The sequence below is a fragment of the Pseudopodoces humilis genome, chromosome 10, assembly GCF_049639895.1.
Source record: "Pseudopodoces humilis isolate 2021_Gansu_Grassland_sample_001 chromosome 10, ASM4963989v1, whole genome shotgun sequence".
Lineage (NCBI taxonomy): Eukaryota > Metazoa > Chordata > Aves > Passeriformes > Paridae > Pseudopodoces > Pseudopodoces humilis.
The window spans coordinates 24,436,246-24,458,853 of record NC_142209.1 but is presented as its reverse complement, the minus strand read 5'-3'; the positions used below and the strand labels follow the sequence as shown (position 1 = coordinate 24,458,853).

The window sequence follows — 22,608 nt, the reverse complement described above, 5'->3', positions numbered from 1 at the left end:
GGAGCCACTTCCTTGGCTGCACCCACTGCCATCCAAGGGCTTCCTCCCCCAGGACAGCAGGTTCCCTCCGTGCAAACAAAAGCAATGCAGAGAGACAAAGAAAAGGGCAGCAGGGCCACTTCTGGCAGAGGAGCTTTCTGAGATTGCCACTGACAAAATGTCCTAGAGACTTTACTGAGTCCAATTACCACTTTATGTCTTTAAAGCGACGAGTAAATGAAAGAAACTACAAGATCAAGCCATGTTAGTCTTCTCAATCCCTTAAGTGTCTGACAGCCCTCTCCCCTTCCTGGCTTCCTCAGACTACTCTGAACTCTTAACCTTCGCCACTGCTTTGAGCCCACATCTGCAGCAACCAAACTACCCCCAGCCATCACCAAATTCCAGAAACAATCACAAAACACTTTCAGAGCAACACTGCCCTCCCTCGAATCGCTAAACTTTAGGCTGTCTCCGACTTTCCAAACCTCCCTGCACGCAGGGCTGGTGTCACCCAGCAGTGCTGGCAGGATGTGAGGGGAGCTCGCTGGGCAGAGCCACAGCCAGGGAACAGCCAGTGCTGATCCACAGAGCTGGTGCTGATCCACAGAGGTGCCTCTCCCTGTCCATGCAGCTCAGCAGCTGCTGAGGCTCTGCCCTGCTGCTGGCCAGGAGAACAGAGGTGCCCGCAGCACACGCGGTATTAGGATCGAAACAAGGGTGTCACAATAGACCCTCAGCAGGGACAGGTCCATGGAACCATCCCCAGGCACAGAGGTGGGAGCTGGAAAATCAGGACAAGATCGTTGGAGAGAAAAGCAGTGTCAGGAGTCACTGTCAGCCAGGAGACCTGACTGCAGCACTGGCAGAGCTGGTGGCTGGATTTTTGCAGAAGGCTGTCACATCGGTTCGACCTTCCTTAGAAATACATAAATAAACGATAAAGAGACCTCACAGTGATGCGTGAACCTGATGTCTCATGCTCACTTGTTTTGATGTGTCTAATGTAAGTGGGCGGGTAATAAAAGCTTCATTTAGAGGCCAGTGTCTTCACCAGCACTGCTGGAAGCCCCTGGGATGCTGCACTTCTGGAATTTTCCTCTAATGGAAACATCAGCAGATAACTACTGATAAAGCAGAACATACATACATGCACACAGAACAACCCAGCAATGGTTTATCTCCCTGGACTACTGGGTGTTGCATGCAAAGGTCTCTTCAGAGTCCCCAGGTTGTGCAGCAGCAGCCCTGCTGAAATGACCATTTGTGGCAGTGCCCTGGAGTGCTATGTGGTTATTGCAGCCTGGGTAGGCATCAGCTCAAAACAGGCAAATAAAGGAGCCTTCAGCCTCCTTCAGCTGTGGATAATGGAGTCCACGGGATATCTCCCAGCTGAACATCACCCTGTGGATGATAAGGAGATGCTGCCCTGTAACAGGCAGACTTAATGATGGCTTTTCTCATGAGCAGCAGATTCACCCCATGAACATGTTGTCTGGGATATTGTTTTTTAATGCAATCCACAGGTTATTCAACTTCTTTGTAAGCAGCTGAGTCTTCAGGAAGGTCTGGTTCCTGTGCCCCTGAGGTCTTCATAGCAGCTTTGATGTGCAGCACTTGCCTAATGCTGGGATTAGCTGAAGGAGAAATAGTGGCTAGTGAGGAGAGAAGACACACCAGAGTTACTGCTGAACTCGTTAAGGTAACCTACTGTCCTTCCAGGTCAGTGCTAAAATCACCATTTCAGGTCCTGAATACAACACAGGGAAAGAACAGTGAATTCTCCCATGACACTCTGGGGGTCAGAGCTAAAGGTGTGAGGGCTACAGCATTAATCCCAACCTTCAGTACACTGGTCCATGGCAGGTTCACACCATGGTATAGCTGACCTTGTATCCTGGATACAGAAATACTGCCTGTATCCAAGCATTTTAAGGTAATTATTTTCCCTGAATGTGGAGATTGGAGGGCCCCTTTTGTCTAGTGTATTGTTTCATGAGAACCACAGGGATCCGCAGCCAGGCGTGGGGGGAAAGGGAGATTGTTTCCTCCTGTCTGTGTTTTTATGAAGCATCTGCCTGTGAAAACAAGAAGCAAACAAGATGACCCCAACCTTATTTGCCTGCCTAAGTCATGTTTGCCTGAAGCCTGAGCTCTGTGGAATGGTTGATGTAAATCTTGCTCTTGCATTAAATAGCAGTAACTTACCTTTAGACTCTGCTTTTATTACTATTATTATTTTTTTTTTTTTTTCTAAATGCTCCTTAATTAAAAAATCACAGATATGAAGCTTGGAAGAAATGTGGCCAGGACATTCTTGGATTACTACAGGCTGAACTCCTTGGTGGAGGGACCTCTAGTACCTACCCCTAAAACTCGGTAGGTCAGAAAGCAATTTCTCTTGCTTTATCCAGGCTGCTTTTTTAATACATTTCATAACTAAACTTCAGTGCTGCTGCATTACGGCTTTATAATAAGTGCTAGTCTAACCGTGCTTATTTTATTGAAATTCCATTTGGAAATAAAGCATTTATGATCAGGAAAGATACCTGGTTTATGTCTGAAAAAATATTCAGAGGATTTTGGAGATATCAATATCTTTCCTGAATTCTGTCTGCTGTACACCAATCTCACACCAGTATCTTTAATGGACTTACCCTTCATTTATCTCCTGAGAGCGAATCAGACCCGCTTTTATTTCGCAAAGTTTTAGTTCTGGAAGTGCAAACTTTTTCAGTGCTTCAGGAAGCTACTGGCAAGCCTGTGCTGAGGCAGAGTCCTCCAGCTCCCCTTGGAGCTGCTGCAGTGCTGGCAGGTTCCTTCTGCCAGCCCAGCTGGACACTTTACCCAGGACCCCCTCTCTCTCTGAGCCCTTACTCCAGTTTCACAACCAGCTCAGTGGGTGTTAGTCCAAAAATAAGTGTGACATGAGGTCAGGCACTGGTGAGCAAGGCACAAAGGCATGAAATGCCCATGCCTGGCTCCCTGCAGCACTGCTGGTCTTTCCCTGGTGTTGGCCAACCGTGCCCTTTCAGTGTTCCTTAGCTTGTGTGAGGAGCAGAGGAGATACCACTGAGCTGTTCATGCAGAACCAGCACTCCTTGAGCTGGAAGAGGGCAGCAGAGCAGGAACTAGAGCACCTGTTTCATGGGAAACATCATCTTCAGTATTTGCCTCTGTTCTGAGAAAACTGCAATAATGCCTCCAAACTGAAAAATTTCAATTGAATGCATTTGGACCAATTGGAATGTTTCATTTGGGTTCCAACTCTTAACAGCACAACCACATATTGTTTCTATTTTGCAATGGAAAAGGCAATTCCAAATTGTCAAGGGAGGCAGCTGAGCCTCGAGATTCCTTCTACCTGCTTTTTTCCTCCCTTAAAAGAGTAGCTGTGGGAATGTTCCATGTTTACAAAGAGACACTTTCCTACTGAAGATTTTCTAGTGATGTGTAAGATGGATGTTACAAATATCAGCCCAGACCAGAGAGCAATTTCTGGAGTTCCTTCTGTAGCCTTTAAAAATCGTCTCATTGCAGCCATTCTGGCAGTTCCTTATACATGTGGTCAGAGCCAGGCTGCCTGTGTTAGGCCTGCTTTGAGCCCATCTCCCTTTTCTGTTTGTGATCTTGACACCACAGTTTAGGCTGGCTCAAGGAGGATTGTCAGCACTGCAGTTCTGAATGCTCTTATCTGCAGAGACCTGCAGGGTTAGCAGAGAAAAGCATGCAGCATCTTCCTCTCCTCTGGAAATTGAATGTATCATTTCTCTCAGACTCCCAGGGGCCACAGCCTCCAAGGCTAAAAACCCACAACTATTACTGAACCTAATTACCACCTGACAGCAAAGTGCTTTTCCATAGCATCATTCAGTTACCTCATCAAAAGGAATGTTTGTTTGCTTCCTTCATTTTAAATTAAAGAACCACTGACAGTGGTAACTGAAGCATTTTAATCTCATCAAATATCCATGTCCATCTCTATAGAGACAGCCACGCCAGCAGGGAAAGATACACATCTCTAATCGGGTTGCACAGAGTAAATTTTTCTTGTTCCTCCACCAGAGCCTAATGCCACGAGGGATCTTTTGTTTGGGGGCTGCTACTTCACAGTAAAATCCTAAATACGGTCAATGTTCAGCCCTAAGCCAACAGATGTTTAAGGAATAGATTTTTAAAGATTCATGTTGTTAATTTCCTGATGGATTTCAAATACCGGCTTTTCCCTGTAAGTAGATAAATGCCTTCTATTTGTATCCTGGGCTTTGTCACCTGACATTTGATCAGAGCCATATATATATATATATATATATACACCTAAAATGTACACCAGTGAAATGAAATTGTTCTTTGAATCTGCAATTTGTGTTAACTGCAATCCTCTCCATAAAGAATTCTTGCAAACTGCTGGGAAACAGAAGGGAGATGGCTGTGGCTTTAAATATGCCTTGGCTAGGCAGTGGCACTAGGAAAGGACTGGAATATGTAAAATGATACTAAATATCTGTGTAATCAGGACTAATTATATGGCACGGTTATTAGTGGAAACAGGACATGTTGTGCCCACAGTTTATGAAAATATATTAAAACATTACTGGATTTCACATGTCATTGAAAGAAAGCTGCAGAGTTAATAAACATGTAAGAGACAACTAATTGCTTGCTTTGTCCCAGACTAGGACAGACAGAACAATTTCTGTTTGAGGGAATTAGTGCAGCCAAAATGTGTTAGAATGACAGGCCTGGAAATAGCAACAACCTGCAACACTTCCAGAGCATGTCTGACTGTAAGGAAGGAAATGTTTATGTTGGAATCACCATGTTTTGGAGAAGGAAATTGAGGCACAAAAAGAGAGAGGTGCACCTGAGGGTCAGAAATAGGGCTGGCACCCAAATTCAGGCACCTTCACAAGAGCTTTGTCCATGCAGTCAGTCTGTCAGAGAACAGCCATCCTACAGCATAGGCAATGCAGGCAGTTCAGTGGGAATGGAATCAGGACCATCTGGAGTAAGAGGCAATAACTGATGCAACAGCTCTGGTTACAGAACAAGATTGAGGCTGGAGGTGGGGCACCCTCTGCTACCAAAAATGCAGCTCATTTCAAGGGTCAAGAGAAATAACTGTATCTGTATTCTGTGTATAATGTGATTATGTGCCTGTAAGTGAATCCAACTGGTTGGCTGGACCTGTGGGTAAATTCGCTTGTCCTTGCATACAGGAGCCCAAATGCCACCTGTAGATCAACATATCACAGAATCACAGATTGTTCTGGGTTGGAAGGGAATTTAAAGATCATCCAGTTCCATCCCCTAGATGGTGGACCTTCCACTAAACCAGGTTGCTCCAAGCCCCATCCAACCTGGCCTTGAACATTTCCAGGGATGGGGAATCCACAGCTTTTCTGGGAAACCTCTTCCATGTATGTGTGTGATGGAGCCCAGCACAGCTCATCCAGCTCCTCCCAGAACCCTTCAGCCCCTTCCCCCTGACTGAGCATCCTCCAGCATCCCCCCAGCTCCCCTTGGAGTGAGCCCAGTGACCACAGAGTTTCCCACAGCCTGCAAAGGCAGGTCAGGTTTCAAGCAGTAACCCCAGTTTTCCCTGCAGTCCTCATGGCAGGGAGACCCTGTGAATCCCAAACAAACACCCAGTTCACAAAGATAATGTCTGCTGTTATCAGCATGCTAAGTAATTATTTTCCTGAAGGTGATTGTCTGAGGCAAGGTAGGAAAGCATCATTGACTCAGCTGAGGAGGGCAAGGTTAGAATATTTTCCTCTGTGAGCTAATGAATTAAAAGCCTTGCTGAAAATGCTGGATGCTCTTTTGAGTGACAGGCCAGCAGGCCCATGAATTTCTAGGAGGGCAAGAGAGAGCTCTGTGCTGCCTGCAGAAGCTGCTGGAGAAGAGAGCACTGTCACCTAGCTGTGCTTGAGAGAGGCTCAGAGAGCCCGTCCTGGACAGTAAGACAGCTCTCTAAGGGAGGGTTTAAGTGGGCACAGAGCAGGAGAGAGCAGTGCAGAAAGGGGCTGTTGGACAGCAATGAAGGTTCATGCCCTTCCTCTCCTCTTGTTCTTTTCCTAAGCTGTTCAGTGACCAGAGTTCCACTCCCGGTGCACTCACTGGAATCCATTCGAGTGGGGCTCCCTTTGATGCTGCCAGTGGCACAGGGAGCTCTTCCTCTTACTGAATCTCTGTCCTGTTCTCACCTCTTTCTACTTGTGCCAGAGGAAAGGTTAAGATTTCTTGGGCTGAAAGTGTGAAATGTCCTCCTCTGAAAGGAGGATGGTAAAAGGTGAAAAATTTGTAAGACATTAAGACACAGCTGTTACAGGGAATGACTAAGGGAGAAAAACAGAACTTTTGGTTAAAAATTCACAAATTCCAGTCAGCTTGCCCTGCCTGAAGCTCATCCCTTTGCCCTTATCAGCATTTCTCTGTTCTTTCACTCTGGATCCCTGGCTGCAACAAAGCCCTGCTCCAGCACAGCATCAGCAGAGATCTTCCCTCTTTAGACCACTGACATTTTTTCTCTGAGAGCCACCAGGTCCATGTTAGTCATATTCTGGACACACTGAATTTCAAATTCTAGATGTCCTGAGTATTTAAACAGCTCTGGCAGAGGTTAGGGAAGATGGGCTTTGAACAGAGACAGCGTGGGTATCCTGAAAAATGCCACCTGGGCCTTGCTGGTGGAGCATTCTGCAGCTCATGTCTGCCCCATATTTTTCTGTTGGTAAAACCCAGGTGCTCTACTCACAGAAGTGTTGGAAAAGAAATTCCTTCCTTTGTGGGAACCTCACAGTTGCTGCACTGATACATATGAAGGAAAAGCCCAGGAGAAGATGAATAATTCTAAGAGCAAGGATTTGATGGCATGTGGCAAATAATGCCTGGGGCCACACACTGAATGAAAAAAGGACAGAACAAAATATTGACTGGCCCTTCATTAATTGCCGTCTGTCCGTCGTGCCCTGAATAAAGCAGCAGCCTTGTTGAAGAAAAAGTAGGCTGTGATGAGGTAATTAAAGACCCCATCAGGAGGCATATCTGCCAGGAGGTTGAATTAAAATTGCTCTGACAGCCTTTATTCTGGCAATTCCTCCTTTTGCTGCTTGACTTTGCAGCTCTAATGATGATGTATGAGAGCACAGCTGCATCTCCAACAGGCTGGGTCTGCCCACGGGACCATCCCACCATCCTCACAGGCCATGGGCACTGTCTTCTGCACCACACTGGCTGGGGATGGGGAAAGCCTTTGTGTGTGGGCACAGTCTGACCAAAGGTAGGTCCTTCTACCTGGACAACTCATTTTGAGCCCCATCTGGACACTAAACAGCTGTGCCCAGAGTTTGTGTGGCTCTGATACCATCCCAGGGCTGTGCTGCTCTCTGGCATGTGCTGAGTGCAGGTCCTTCTGTCCCACTGGGAATGCTCTCCCCAGTTCACCTCTCCCATGTTTCAGAAAAACTCCCCTCTACACTTTCAAGCTCAGGATTTTTGAGGTTTCACCTACATCTATCTGGTTGTGTATTCTCTGACCTGGCCATGACTGAGGTGAGAGCAGGGAGTGAAGTCACCTCCCTGCTTTATTCCCGAGAGGTTGTTTCCATCCCCAGCTCACTTCTCTCAAACTTAAATTATTGTTTTGTTGTCTTTTCTCCCACCATTTTCAGTAGTTAAGAGGAGAGCAGAGTGTCATAAACAGAAAAAATGCTCTAGACCAAATGTGAAAGGTCAGCAAAACCTCTTACAGTTTGTGGAGGAGGGAGGAAATGGAGTGAGGGCACCAAAATAGAAAATAGTCAAACAGCTTCAATTTGATTTCCAGGTCTGTAAATTGTATTACTAATGGGAGCCCAACTAAAGTTTAAAGGCAAATTATATGTTTTGCCTAAAAAAATAATTTTGGGGGATTTTTCCCCTTTTTCTATTGGTAATTATAATCTGTCAGCTCACTACCATGTCTGCACATTTTATGCAACTCTTGATGCTTGTAGCTGTCACTAAAGAACACCTTCCAGGTTTTGAACATTGACTTTGCATGGGTTCCATGAAAAGGATTCATTTACAGAGTTTAGAGATGTGCTGTGCTTGACCAGCTCCCAGCAGAGGCTTCACCTAAATTCCTCATTACAACAATTAGCTTCTCAAACACTTAGGAACGAGGTTGCCAGCTGCAGGGATTTTACCCTGGATTTAGGCACGTGCACACTAAGCACATGCAAACACCCAAATATATGTCCAGCTTGATCCTGCTCTTGGAGACTCCCTGAACAGAGGGTGTATAAAAATACTTCAGGATGGGGAACTGGTGTGTCTGATGGGGGGCCTAGCAAGCAAAAAAATCTGCATTACTGTATGAAGTAGACGGGGTCTGCGTTAACAACCCCTTTCGAAATGAAGGTGCTGTCAGCTATTTTAATTTAATTTACTCCACCTTAATTTACTTTTTGGAAATGAGCTAAATGAGTAAATTGAATTATGGCTACTTTAACTCTGAAGGAGCATATCACATAAGAGCTTGCTGTGGTTTCACTAATCAGCTTTGCATTTAAACCCTAAATGTATTTAGATTAGCTCTCACAGGCATCCTCACATAGGTATGCCTGCAGGTACCCACCTGCTTTCCTTCTCCTTCCCTGGTCTTCTTGCTCTGAGGAAGTCAGGGCTCAATAAGCAGATTTACAGCATTTGTGTTACTTCATGCATCACCCTGGCCTGGGATTTTCCTGCTCTGAAAGCAGAGACAGGGACCTACGTGAAGGGTGGGTTGACATGGATAATGTCTGATGTACATAGCACGTTAATCCCAATATCATAACTTGAACCAGCTCAAGAGACTGCCATTTTCTGCTACATCTCATCAGGTGAGTGCATATAAATCCATTATTGCCCTCCTGCTCCTTAGGAAATGGGAGGACAGGAACCAAGACAAAACCCACTCCTATGTTCTCTGCAGCTTCCAACTCCAGGGTGAGAGGTACACAAGGGTGGCTGTGTGTGAGCCACATGAGTTGCTTGTAATTGTGGCTCCTTCTCTTATGTGATAGTGTGGCTCCAGCTATAAACTAATCATTCCTGCCTCAGGGCACTGTCTCCTGGATAAAGCAGGCGTGTCCTGGTGCACTGAGCTGGGAAGGGAGGTCAGGAACTGAGGGATGGATGCCCAGAAGCAGGAACCCTTCTGTGGTGGAGGGAGAGACATGCACACCCTCTTTTATCTGCCTCCTGTATAAGCACTGTGGGCCAGCCCCTGCACTCAGAACGGCAGAGCCATAGGACATGGACCTGATGAGATTCCCAGGTAGTGCTTGGATTCTCCACACACCACTTTAGTGGGGTTTGTGTGTCCCAGAAGTCACAATGTGCTGTAATGGATGGGTGGGCACCTGGGAAACATGACTGTGTGCTCACTTACTGGAAATAGGCGCTGGTGACCACTTGAAAAAAAGCAAAATCAAGCCTGTGGTAATGGCTGAGGATTTCTGACCTTTGCTCTAACATTTCAAATTTGTTTTTATTGCTTCTAATTGGCCTTGCTTTGGAGCACGCACATTATCTAACTGTCAGGGCACTGGCTGTCATTATCTGTTGGGTCATTTGGTTTGTGTTCTTTACGACTGAAACTTGTCAGGCATTCCCAGAAAATACTGCACTCCCCTTGCAGTGTCAAACATGGTGCTGGTTAATTGTGCATCCCTGAGAGTGAAGCACTGGGACTGATTAGACACTGATTGTTTAGCTGTGATGGATGCAATGGAAACAGGTCTCCTCTGTATGGAGGGGAAAGTGTAAAAATTAGATCAGCAGCAACATCACGGCAGCCAGATTTCTTCGTTTCAGGGATCAGAGGTTACCCATTTTCCAGCCTTGATGACTCATTTTTCATCTCACTCACATAGCTTAGATAACTTTATTTTTACCTCCCTTTGCAGTTTAAATTCTCTTCTATTTTGTCTTTCTTTAGTACACCAGCTGCAAAGTCACTAGTTCAAATCTCCCCACCTCGCCTTGCTTCATGAGATAGAAACAGAAGTCAAGAAATGTGTGGGTGAAAGAGCTCCAAATGCCACAGCAGCACAAATGTGCCTCCACTGGTGGCTCTGTACACCTCAACTCATCCAAAACATCAGCCAGATTTTAAGTCTGCTAATTCATTTTAAGGCCCTTAAGATTTGCTAACAATTAGAAATCCAGGTAGAGTTATTTTGGATGAGGACTTGTACACTCCATTCAGAGCAGGTGCATACAGGGCTTGTCCTCCTGTAGATGGGCTGGGAGAGCTACAGGCAGCAATAGCAACATCCCTAATTCTGCAGAGTAAAACTGAGCTTTGCTGGGAACATCAGGCTGTTAGACCTCAGTGTGAATTATGCATCTGCTGTATTTAGATAGAAGCAATTTTCCTGTTGAAATCAGAGGTTGGCATTTTTTTTCCCATGGGGTTCTGTAACTCAAAATTGTGTTGAGATCAAGCATGTAGCAGAGGCTTTTTTAGCTGTAAAGGTGAATGTATTCAGATTATTCAAGTGGTGATTTTTTGGATGTACAATTAGTTGAGTGAGAGATGTGGTATAAATTTGGTATTGTAATTGCTATGCCTCTGAGATTTCAATTTGAGAAACAGTTTGCATGGCTGCAAGATTAAGTGTTGTCTGTGCGATGAACATGTAGCAGAGCTGTGGTTTGATTGTGACTGTCAATTGGCTGTATGTCCAAAAAAACACTTTGTCACAAGTACCTGATGTGAACTGAGTGGTTGATTCTCATGATGCTTCAGTTCAGTGGATGGCTGAAAAAGGCCAGTGTCTAAAAATCTCCTCTGCAAGTGCTGTTGGCATGACAGGGTTTCCTTTTCCCATGTTAACCAAATCAGGAAAAAGGAAGTTTAAGACCCATTTTTATCCTCTTTGCATATTTTGCATTATATTGCTTCCTTCACTTGCACAGAGGAGTGTGGCAATGACACTCAGCAGTGCTGCTCCAGTGACTGGAGTGGGTGCAGAGAAATGGGGGTCTGCATGGAAGCCTGGCCAGGAGATGAGCCCTGCCTGCCCATCCAGTGCTGGCTGTGCCCTGGGAGCAGGCAGGAAGGCTGTCAGCAGTGACATGGGCAGTGCTGATGCAGCCCCAGGGCAAGGGATGGGCTGCCTGGCTGGTTTTCTGATGTTTTTCATGAGTCTCCATTTGGTTCACAGCTGCTGCTGTGTTTGGGTCTCCAGTGTTGTCCAGGAACATGTCAATGTAATTATACACAGAACCAGAGAAACTGCTTGTTCTCACTTCACTGTGCCTTTCAGGTCTCCCTCCCAGGGTCCTCATTTATTTATTTTTGTCTCAGTGTTTCTCTCTTCAAAATACTCTGCCTTAGGTTGGTGATTGAAGTGTAGAGATGCAGTAAATGCTGAACTGGTGGCAGCTGTGACAGCAGGGAGGCGGGGAGGGCTGGTGGAGGTAAAGCCCTCTAAGCCCTGGGCATTAGCAACTACATTATTACAATTTTTTTTAAAAAGTTTATTAAAACATCCTTTTGCAAATAAAAGCAGAGGCACTGAAAAACACACGCTTGTGTGGTGAGGAAGGCAGGTTTCTCTGTGTCACTACGGAGAAGCCCAATTCCTTGGGGTGAGTCAGGGTGCAGGGATCAAGAAAACTGGGGTTTCATCAGCTCTTTTCAGTTCTCCCCAGGTCTGCTGCGTGGCCTTTGGCAGGTCAGTTCACATCTGATGTGACAGACAGCTCCTCTCAGTGCTTGAGTCTCAGTAGGGTTTGGTAGAGCACCAGCCTGCCCAGGGTCAGCAGCTGCCCTGGGGAATACAAATAACTGACCTAAGAGGGAGCAGACTGAGAGCTCAAAGAGCATATCAGGCACAAGGGGAGGACTTTCTTATTTGTGTCCTGTCACAGCAGGGAAAATGAACAGAGTTGGCAAGGCATGGCTGAGGGGGCCAAGAGCTGCCTGAAGGGTCACTGGAGCCCCTTGGTTGGTGTTAGCAACACTGACAGCACAGTTTGATTACCTTCCTCGGGATGGGAATGGATAGTTGGTTTTTGCTGCTTGTACAAAGGAGAAGCTGTCTGAAGATGTATCCGCAGGGGGTGGTGATGGCTGCTCAGAGATGGTGCTGCTCTGGGGTAAGTGTGGAGGGACCCCCCACTCTCCACTGGAATTCCAGAGGCATGCTTATAGGACAGCCAAAGATGGTTCCTCTGGCTCCTGGTCCTGGTGTTTGTCTCAGAGACAGCTTTTCAGTCCCACTGAGAGCCACCAGTGCTGGCAGGGGCTGTGAAGTGAAGGTCCCTGCTCTGGGACAGCCTGGTGCTGGCTGAGCCTCCCTGAACAAGGGATGGTGCTGCAGGACCCACACTCTCTGCAGTTCAGCCCCTCATCAAGGAAGCCTCTGGACCCAATGAATTGTGACCCAGTTTCCCCAGGCCTGGCTCTGCCCAGACAGACCAGGGCTGAGGCTGTCTGGTCACTTGTGCCCATCTTTCTGTGACCAGCGTGTCAGGACCCAGAGGGAGGAGGGGCAATGAGAGTGGTGGGCTGTGAGATGGAGGATTTTAATTACAATCTCTAAGCAAAAAGGGTCTATAAGTAAATAGAACAGAAATGTTAAAGAATTAACTGATAATTGAGATATACTTTTCCTTAAAGTAATGAAAATCACGCACAGTGTAAATATACACACAGAGTGTTTTGTCTGGGAAACAAGGAGTGAGACTTAGTTCCTTACCAGGAACTGAAGTGTTACAAAGTGAGTCTTTCCACCAGATAAGCTGTGGGAAGCTGGGGAGCTGGTTCTGTGGTGCTGAGTTGTGAAAAGCTCAGTTCTTACCCTGTGAGCTCCTGGGGCATCACTGCAAAAAGTACTTTGTATTTATCACAACCCTACTCCTTTGGAGGACAGTTAAAAAACTCACACAGCTCTGCTGGGGCTGCAGCCTGAAAGGGGCACTGGAAACTCCAAACTTTACTGACAACTGGAATTTGGCATGAGTGCTAGGTAATTGGAGTCAGATAATTGGAGTTAAGGGCAGTGAAACATCAGTATCACATCTTTGTGGGTTCTTTGCAGGAACTGGTCTGGATGCTGGAAGCTCTGGTATCACCTGCTGGGTGTTCCCTGGCCACACAATCAGAGTGTGTCCCCAAAGACTGACCCAGTTGTGAACACACCTGGCAGTGGGGGCAACCCAGCTGTGAGCAGACGTGTGAACCCAGCCATCCTGTGAATGGTACATGCCCAGAAGGAAATACAGTGAGAGGAGAGCTGTTCATGTGCAGAAATGAAGGGAAATATTTCAGGTGCACAGGAACCTTGGTAGGAGAAAACAGTGGGGAGTGCTTCACCCAAAGAGAACTAATGGGACCCTTCTCTCGGAGAGCTCAGAGCTACCACAAAGCCCTTGAAGCCTCCTGGAAGGACTAACCCTGCTCTGGCCAGAAAGGGATGGGACCAGCTGGTCTTTAACCACCTCTAATTTGTCTCGAGCTGCCAAAGCCTTCCAAAGCTGCGAGACCTCACACGTGGCTCCTCCTCAGAGCGCACCCCACACACGCTCACCCGCTGCCGGAGCCCCGCAGTGTCTGATACCACCTGTCTTCTCTCTCTTCCTTTGGCAGGAAGGACAACGTGCCACACTATAAATGCCCTGCCCAGCGGGGCCCAGGGAACAGCCAGGCTGGAGTCAAACCGGGGAAGAGGAGCCAGGCGCAGCTGAAGGACCCGTCTCTCTCCACGCGCTGAGGAGAGGGGACAGGAGAGGAGAGGAGAGCTGTAGGGCAATGTGGAGCAACACGTCGCAGGCAGGAATCAATGATGTTTCTCTTTTTTTTTCCCCCAGACAAATATTTCTAAGATAACAAATAGTCCAAGGAGCAAAGAGGGAGAGGGAAATTAGCTAGAAATTTTACTATTGATTCTTTTTTATTTATAGATGGTGAATCAATTTCAGGGCTTTTTTTTTTTTCTTATCTGTTGGTGGGGTGGGGGGAAAAAAAGAGTGAACTGATAGATTTGCAGAAATCATTTGTGGTGGCTGAAAAGCTATTTGTTAAAATGAGAAAGCCTCTCCTTCCTCCCCCAGTCCCCTTCTCTCTCTTTAAAGGGGTAATCCATACAATGAGCTAACGAGGGAGTTCTGGGTCCTCTACTGCACCATGTGATATCTCCCCTTTTAGTGTCAGGCTCAGAAGCCCTTATGCCTACTGCATGTGCTAGTCCTGTTAGCTTGCATTAAGAGAGCCTGATAAATAGCTTCTGGGAGCCAGGCAGGTGCTCCTCAGTGTGCAGTTTATCATCCACTGCATGGCTGGGCTTTCCACTCTTCTATCAGATCATTCGAGGAGAGGAGTCATATGAGGAATGGGGCTGTCGGGCTGCAAGCATGACCCTTGCTGCAAGGCCTGTCCAACAGGCAGGGACAGTGGTCCTCCATCAAAAGCTGTTTGGGGCCTAGAAAGACCAGACTTGCCAGCAGATGCATGACTGAGGCAGTGAGGAGTGGTGCTGAAAGGGGTGAACAAATAGTGTTGTGTAAGAAACCCCAAGTGAAACCTCAGCACCACCCCAGGACACGGACAGCATGCTGCACTCTTGTCTCCTGCAATGTGGAGCTCTCTGAAACATCCGAGCTTGATTCTCAAACTGGAGACAAAAAAAAGGGTGGCCCAGAGTGGAGTCTGAATGTCTCCCAGGGGATGGAAAGGGAGAATGCACTCAGAAGTGCTTCTCAACCCATCAAAAGCTTTGGGAAGCAGCTTCTCTTCAGTATTCTGCCAGGAGCTAGGCTGGAATGGTAGCTTGAGGGAGAGAAGGTGCCAAGACACAGTAGGAAAGAGAGGGAAAAGATGAATGAGACTGAGGGTGAAAAAAGATGAATGAAACATGACTGAATGAGCTCCTCCTGGTGTGGGGTGGCCCTGAAGAAGTACTAACCCCAGACAATGTCCTCTAGTAAAAGAAATGTTTTGGTTGTCCCTCTCTTCTTTCCCAGGAAAGAAATGCCATGATCTAGGAACAGAGTCAGGCTGAGCTGGGTCCCACATCCCAGTGGGATGGGCAGCCACTGACACATGGTTTCCATCTAGTTTGTATTACTGCAGCCAGGAAGAATGAGCAGGTATGAGTAAGGACAAAAGCTTGGCTCTGGCATGCCTCTGAAGAAGGACAAGCTACTCAGATCTGCCAAAACTTGAGCTGAGTGCATCTGTGCATTAGCCACCCATTACCTGGGCTTTCTTCAGTTGTTCTCTGACAAAGGGAACTTGCTTGAAAGCAAGGAGGAATCCTACTGGAAGGAAAAATGATTTAAAACACCAAGCAAACCTGTTACTGTCCATACTTCAAGGTGAGAGGGTTAAACTGTGTACATTTTTGGGCAGAATAAAATGCCTTCATATGATGAATTCCAAGGCATCCAAAAGGCACAGTGCTGGCTCTGTCTCCAAAAGCAGAGTAATGAATAGCAGTGACAGTGTGATAATTAAAATGACCTCTTGGAGATATGGATTAGAAGGTACGCAGAGGGGGGATAAGTTCTCCTTTGAATTAATCTAGTGCTAAATTATGACTATCATTGGTTTTTATAGGGTTTTAGTGGAAGACTTTCAAAGTTGGTTTACTGGAGTTAAAATGTTCTCTCCCATGTTCATTGCAAAAACTCTTGCAAAATTACTTGTTATTTATTTTTGGATGTTTCTATATATGCATACATATATATATATATAATGATAGAGTTTCAATATTTGCTTAGCCGCTAAAAAGCCTACTCTAGAAATATGAATAAAGTGATAAAAGCAGCTGTGGAACGAGTGTGTTGTTTCATTTCCATTTCTTCCTCCTCACAGGCTCCCAGATCACTTCAACCATGATTCTGGGAAGCCCTTGTGCTGCCCAGCTATTGGCTGTCAGAGGCTCCCTCTGTCAGACTTGTAAAAGTCAGTCTTTTAAGTTTAGATTTAATAACTGGATTTTCCTGAAAATCACTGTCTCCACTTCTTACTTGTCTTGTGCACAGGTATCTGCCCCGCAGCCTGGAATCTGCGGGTCTTAGGACAGACCTAAAGTAGATTGCTCATCTCAGCCAGAGATGCTGCATTTCTGCTGAGATATCCCAACCTTTCAGTGGCACAGAGAGCACAGATTGGAGACAGTTACCCATATGGGGAATGATGACATCCCATTTGTCAAGTCCCATGGTGCTAACCTTCTTCCCATCCTCTCCACCTGCCCAGCAATGCTGTAACATCCAAACACAAGGTTATCTGCCAAGAGCATCTGCCTTGCTCTTCAGCTGGGCAGCACGCCTGTCCTGGAACCCATCCTCCCCATCTTTGTTCCAGAATGTCATGTTCAAACTCTTTGCTCTTGCCTCCCTTTTCATTCCTCTTTCAGTTTGTTTCTGGCCCCTTCTGGCTGGGCCACAGTTGCCTCTACCCAGTTTTTCCATGCTGAGATGCTGATCACATCTCCTCTGAACCCCATAGGCAGAGCTGACTTTATGGTGCTTTCCTCCGAGACCCACAGCTACTTTCAGGGTTCTCCAATAAACTGTGTTTCTTGAAAGTTCTCCCTGACCAGCTGGGGATGGGAGCCTGAGCATTTCCTTCACTGAGGGGGTCTCTGCTAGTTTGCTTGAGGGTTTATATATACCATTTTTGGGGGAGACTAACAAGGGAGCTGAAAATAGGAGACTTTTTGTTCCCAGCCTCTAGTTCCCTTTCCTTCCATGTGAGTGCTGAAGTTCTCCTCCTCCACCTAAGCAGGCAGATCCTGCTTCAGAACCTGCTCCTGGCCTTCCATGAACCTCTTCTTCCTGGAGATGATCCGTGTCTCAGGTGTAAGTAATGCATGTTGAACTCCCAACAGTAATTCCTTATTTAGTCACTTGTGTCAGGACCAAAGTAAGATGACACCAGGGATTCTGACAGGTTCCAAAGCCAATATGGATCCAAAATTAGGCTTTTATTTGGACAGAACGGTATTTACTCTTAAGAATAAAGGCACATGTTTATCTGAACACAAGTGGAGGGCTTTTCTTTGTGAGGAGACCAGTGGCCCATTGCAAAGCCCTCCCTGCCTCTTCACATTCTCTGCCTGGGGAGCTGCTCCCTTGGAGCAGTAGCAATGTATTTGCCTCCCTTCGTACAGGGTTGCGTGATGAATATTAAAGTGCTGAAATTAACTTGTTTTCTATGCATTCTACTCTCCTGACAAGAAAATCCCACTACAAACCCCTGCACAGGCAGTGTAACTGCACCGAATTAGACCCTCGCTGTGAGGGGATTATATATTCTGATTGGGGCTGAGTTTGCAATTATTCTCTCTGCCACACCAAAGACCTTTACTGCAGAGCTGCAAACCAGTTATAGGAACATGAAATGCTTTGACTTCTTCACTAGGGAAACATTAATCCAATCACAGGTTATGTCCATTACAGACTATGGCAATATTGTATACAGGAATTCCCAGGAGAAGATTCTACAAAAATTGGAATCTCTATATAACCATGTTATGAGATTTACTGGTGTGGATAAAATGGGCAGAGTTAAAATTACCAGGCTGGCTATCTCTAAAAGACAGGTGAAGTCTGCTGGCTATCATTGCTTCGCAATATTACAAATGGAAAAGCCCTGAAGTAATTGAATAACACATCTGCTGAAAAAACCTTGTGAACTGCTATAACCTAAAGATAGACTGCAAGGAAACAATGTAGGTACAGCACACAGTTAAAAGGAAAAAGACGCTTTCCTTACCTGGTGCAGGAAGATATCGCAAATGCAGGTACAGATTCTCTCTTTACCTCCTAGATTATGTGTGTTTATGTGTGTGTGCTCTATATATTTGTCTGTGTGTGTGTTCGTGTCTACCTACCTCTTTCTTGGCACATAAAAATAAGTTAAACCAGGTTCCTCAGCAGCCAGAGGAATGGTGCTGGACGGGAATGATACATAACCAGAGCTCAGTGTTTCTTTTTCCCCTGGAGGCTGCTGAAAACAATTGGCATGGCTGCTAAAGGAGCTAGTTTCCATCCCCTTAAAGTCTCTCTGTCCTTGTGCAGAAAAAAGATTTCAAAGCACTTTGCCATAGTTAATGGAGGTTTTTCCTATGTTTTAGCATCAGTATCCAGTGATCTATAACAACAGTTCAACAGCAAAGAGCAAGTACCCTGGCTCCCTGCAAACCCAGGGCTCCATAGAGCTGTGTACGGATGGAGCTGCTGTGGCTGGGGCAGCGCACACCCCCTCCGGGAGAGGATGGGCACAGCCTGGCCGCTGCCCCACACTGCCCTGCGAGTGCAGCCACACCACCTCCAGGCATGGACACCACAGCCAGAGCAGCAGAGTGACCCACCATCACCCTGCCCCTTCTCTGGAGGTGAGTGCACTATGGACTGGGCGCTCCAGACACGACAGGGGATTTCAGGACAGGTCAGAGCATCTCCTGCTGCTCTGCCTGGGCATGGAGGAGCTCCTCTCATTACTCACGGTCCTCCCCATCTGGTGGCTCTGAGCAGGGATCCAAGAGCAGCTGACATGGATGCACTGCAGCAGCATGGCTGTCAGGGGCTGTCACAGCTGCTCAGTATGGGGAGGTGTGATTTATTTTGCATCTCCTGCACCTCTCCGTGGCAGACCAGCACACATGGAAGGATGAAATGCTTGAAAGTGTGTCTGGAGGAGCTTGAATCCTCCTGTGGAAGGAACACAGGTGAGACTTGGAGCATCAGTCTGATGGGAGTGGATATAAAAGACATTTTTCTTTTTCATTAAGTCTTTCATCAAAAAAGTTCATCATCAAAAATCTTTTAAAGAATCCAAATTTGTGAAGTACAAAAATGCTGCTTTTCCAGTAAGGCTTGAAATTTACTGTCTGGAAGCAGTGGGAACAGAAACCAGCCAATTCAAACTGCACTACACTTCAAACACTACAATTCAAACTACACTACAAACTTCCTTGTGTATCTGAAGGAAGGTTTTATTACCAGCTAGTGTTTGGAAGGAAAGAGTACTTGAGCAGGTTATGCCATTGGGGATGAACTCTTTCTCACAGCCATAAGGGAGTCAATATCCTACTGTGATTCCCTGTTACATACACAAAATTATCCTGGGTATAAAGAGTCTCCTGTTCATTTTGCATTTTTAGGGTTGTTACCGCTGATACTTCCAACCAAAGCAGCCTGAATAAATGCTGAAGATTTGTACTCTTTTCCCTTTGGTGCCAGGTCAAGGCAGGGAGTTTTTGGGATTGCTCCATGCATGTACTGCTAATATTGATGAGGACTCTTCTATAGCATTTAGGGCCCATTTTAAGGCTGGATTAATACATTCCTAGAGGTGTGATTATTTTAGGCCCTGAACATTATCCTTGTTGTGTGATGCCCCTTCCAGAGCTGCCATGAGCACTAAATCAGCTCGCTGGTGTTCGCAAGTCTGAAGGCTGAGCACAGCCCTGCAGGGAGACAGCAGGCTCTTGGTGGGGATGTTGTTTTCTGGCAAATTCATGTTGTACTTAACACTTAATCATTTCTGTGTCCCCTAAGGCAGATTTCTTTTCCCCCTCAGTCGGTCACAGCCCTGTCACGCTCCTGAAGAGTTTGAGCAGCTGATGCTGAGTCACCAAGTGGAAAACATGCAGGATGTCTGAGGAGGCTTGACTAAGAAGTAGGAAGAAAAGGGTAGAAAAAAGGTGGAAAAGCACAGTTTAAGTTTAGCTGAGGAAACTGGTTAGAGCATAGAGGTGCTCTTCAACATGGGAGTCTTGAGTCCCCACTCTTGCTCCTTTTTTGGCATGGGTCTCACAGAGCTGTGATTCAGCATCGAGGGGCTGAACCCTTGGTCTTTTTAGGTGAAGAAGCATTTTGCTTTTTTAAATAAAGCCTGGACTTTACCCTGGAAATCTTGACTGCAACTTCTAGTTCTTCTATGGATCAGATATTGCAAGATTTTGGATAAGGTGAGGAATATTTGTCTCTGTGATTCATGTCTGCCATCTAAACCCCCATGATTTTTACCTCATACTAATGTTGCTTTATATATAATTTTTTCCATGTAGGGAAACACCCATTTCTCACATGATAGCCCAAGACTCAGGCACATGAAGTGAGCTGAAGCAGGACAGAAGTGGGTCACAGAACCTGTAAGGGAAGTGAATTGAGGCTCCACGGCTGAGTCAGAGCAGCCAGTTGAGTGATGGCCATGGGTGCTTGGCTAAATCACCACAGATGCTCCCAAGGCAGTGTTGGCAGAGAATAAACAGTAATTAATAATGACTGTTAAATGCAGACATTTCATACCTCTCAACCTTGAAATGGGAGAAGGATTTTTGCAAAATACTTCCTTTTAACTCACACTCCATGTTCAGGACACCCCATTCCTCAACCAAGCTGTCATTCACCATCCTGAAACTTCCCAAGCCTTTCATCTGAGGGTTTCTGCCTGAAATGGCTCTAAACATCAGGGTGCCCAGGTTATCATTTAGTTCTAAGTCCACAAATAATCAGGAAATCTCTGAGATGAGAGCTTGTGTGGAAAGCCACAAAGAAATACCCTAGAAATCCCCATGCCACTTGCTTCCATCAGTTCAGGTGTTACCTTTTGGGGTTTATTTTGCTTTTCCAGGATATATTTGATAAAAAGTCAAGATTTCCTAAGCATCTTCACTCAACTTCATCATAATTTCACTCCTATTACATGCCTGTAGCCCAAAATAAGCCCCAAAAACTAAAAAAACCAAAAAATCCCTAAAAGAAATCCACACAAAAAATACCTAAAAAAAAAAAAGCTACTTTATTTAGGTATTGCTGATAGGTCCCAAGATGGTACCCTGGAGTAGTTTTGCCATGAATGGCCAGTTTTGCTATGTGCTGCCTCATGATGCAGGGGAGGCACCAGGCATAATAGGGACAGAATGATGGTGCAAAAATAATGGTCATAACCAAGTTCTCCCTCTCCAAGTTCAATCTAGATCACCTGGTATTTGAATGAACTTATTTGCTAGTGCAATGCCATGTTTAAAAAACTTACACTATACTTTTCAAGTTAGTATTTGGATTTAAAACAGGCCATGTGTGGGTTGGATTTAAAAAAAAAAAAAAAAAAAAAGGAGGTTTTTCTTGATTTAGGAAAATGGTGACAGTCTGCACAGTATGAGGGTAGAGGTGGAAACCCAGCCCTGTTCTGAGAGAGGCTGTGTGCACCATGGGACATGCCAGGTCAAAAGGAGGGCATGTTCTGGGAAGGGGAACACGTATTTAGAAATCACCAAGGGCCATCAGAACAACTAGTGCTGTCCAGGGTAAATCTGCCTGAATTTTGTTCCAACCTCCTCACCATTTCAGTATCCAGATGCCTGCCCTTGGCTGTCCCAAAGCATCCTCTCCTGCCCTTGGGAAGATGGGAGTACTGTGTGCTCCTGGATGGCATTAACCAGAGGAGCTAAACACCACTAACCCCTTGTTACTGCCCGACACAAACTTACCCAAACCCAACAGGAAGAAGAGGGATGGTGGTGTGAAATCCATGCATGAACAGAGCCAGGGCTGCTCACCATGAATTGGGAATTTCTCCACCCCACCTGGACCAGTTCTGGCATCAGAAAAGCTGTTCAGTCACAAACCAAGCCACGAGGCCATCACTCATCAGCACACGGCACTGATGCTGCTGCAGAATAGCAGGAAAGGCTCTGTCCCCATCTACTTCTAAATCATCAAGCTAGTAAGTACCCTGGATGATAAGATGTAATCTTTTAAATGCAGTATGGATTTCTTCCCTGAATTATGCATGATAACATCTTTAGGCAAGAGAGTTTTTTCCTCCTGAAGGAGAAACCTTGTGGTGGTGGTAATCACTGTTTTACAACAAGCTCACCTGGGAAAGGCTCCCTATTGCTGGGAAATCTCTGCTTACTTCCTGGAGGTGTGGAGCCCTTGGATGGTGCCAGAGCATCTCCAGGCGATGTGAGGCTGTTAAACCCACTGGTTCAACAAGCTGGTACTGGTCTCCCAGAAAAAGTAGCCTGTTGAAGAAAATCAAGAGGGGAAAAAAAGAATGAACACTGGGATTTCAAAGGTGACTGGACAAAATCACATCTGGTCACATGCAGGCCTTGTCTGGGCCTCACTGGCTCCTCAGGGGGGATGTGGGGACCACATGCTGCACAAGAAGCAAAGGGCAGAAATTAAATTCAAATTCCATCTGAACACAAGAAAATTATTTTTAATTATTAAGTGTGGTCAAACACTGGAGCAGGCTATGGAGTCTCTATCCCCGCAGATATTCAAAACCTAGCCAGATACTGCCCTCGGCAACCCCCTGTGAGTAACTCAGACTGAGCAGAGGGGATGGACAAGGTGATCTCGACCTTTTCCAACATCATCTGTTCTGTGATTCTGTTCCCTGTTCCTTATACATGGTTTTGACAATTTTACTGGCCATTTCGCAGCCATTTTGCAGGGTAACAACATCAATATTTAGGTCTCATGCAGCATTTTTCCCTCCTTTGTCTGCAGTGCCTTTAATGAGGGCTGTAGTTCACAATCCCCATTGATCAGCTGGGGAACTGGGGATTTGCTTAAAGACGTTCAGGAAAGTGGGGGCAGAGGGACCAAATCTCCCAAGTG

General features: G+C 46.0%; 1 protein-coding gene across 1 annotated transcript in view; it reads left to right on the top strand.

Moving 5' to 3' along the window:
• The window catches only part of LOC102112919 (AGBL carboxypeptidase 4), an 878,734-nt gene extending 863,114 nt beyond the window's left edge, over nucleotides 1–15,620 (top strand). The window contains exons 12-13 of the mRNA XM_014250851.2: nucleotides 2,262–2,358; nucleotides 13,610–15,620. Coding sequence (XP_014106326.2) covers nucleotides 2,262–2,358; nucleotides 13,610–13,733 — 221 coding nt within the window. The 3' untranslated portion in view covers nucleotides 13,734–15,620. The remainder of the gene's footprint in view (nucleotides 1–2,261; nucleotides 2,359–13,609) is intronic.
• Nucleotides 15,621–22,608: the final 6,988 nt, after the last annotated feature.